This window comes from Penaeus monodon, chromosome 29 (genome assembly GCF_015228065.2).
Source record: "Penaeus monodon isolate SGIC_2016 chromosome 29, NSTDA_Pmon_1, whole genome shotgun sequence".
In the NCBI taxonomy this organism is placed as follows: Eukaryota; Metazoa; Arthropoda; class Malacostraca; order Decapoda; family Penaeidae; genus Penaeus; species Penaeus monodon.
This window is the reverse complement of record NC_051414.1, coordinates 3,908,716-3,908,936: the sequence shown is the minus strand read 5'-3', so window position 1 is coordinate 3,908,936 and position 221 is coordinate 3,908,716. Positions and strand designations below refer to the sequence as shown.

Here is a 221-nt window from a genome sequence, read left to right as displayed (position 1 = left end):
CCATACATACTCTACATCAAATGGAAAAAACACTACTCGGGGATACTAAACTGGGGGCCCCAGTCCCATCTCAACCCCTTCCGAGTGTTGTACGGCCCCCAAAGGAAAAAAATTTTATTAAATAGAATCCTGCAGTAATTCTTTGCTTTTGGGGAAAAATTAGGTCTATGACATAATTTTAACCTACTAATGCTTCCAGGGCCTTAGATATAAGTTAAGAA

At 39.4% G+C, this 221-nt stretch overlaps 1 protein-coding gene across 1 annotated transcript in view; it reads left to right on the top strand.

Annotated features, from left to right (window-relative positions):
• Window positions 1-218, top strand: part of LOC119591625 — a gene marked incomplete at its 5' end in the record, with an annotated part of 4,970 nt that extends 4,752 nt beyond the window's left edge. The window contains 1 exon segment of the mRNA XM_037940378.1: window positions 200-218. Coding sequence (XP_037796306.1) covers window positions 200-218 — 19 coding nt within the window.
• Between the last annotated feature and the right edge of the window lie 3 nt (window positions 219-221).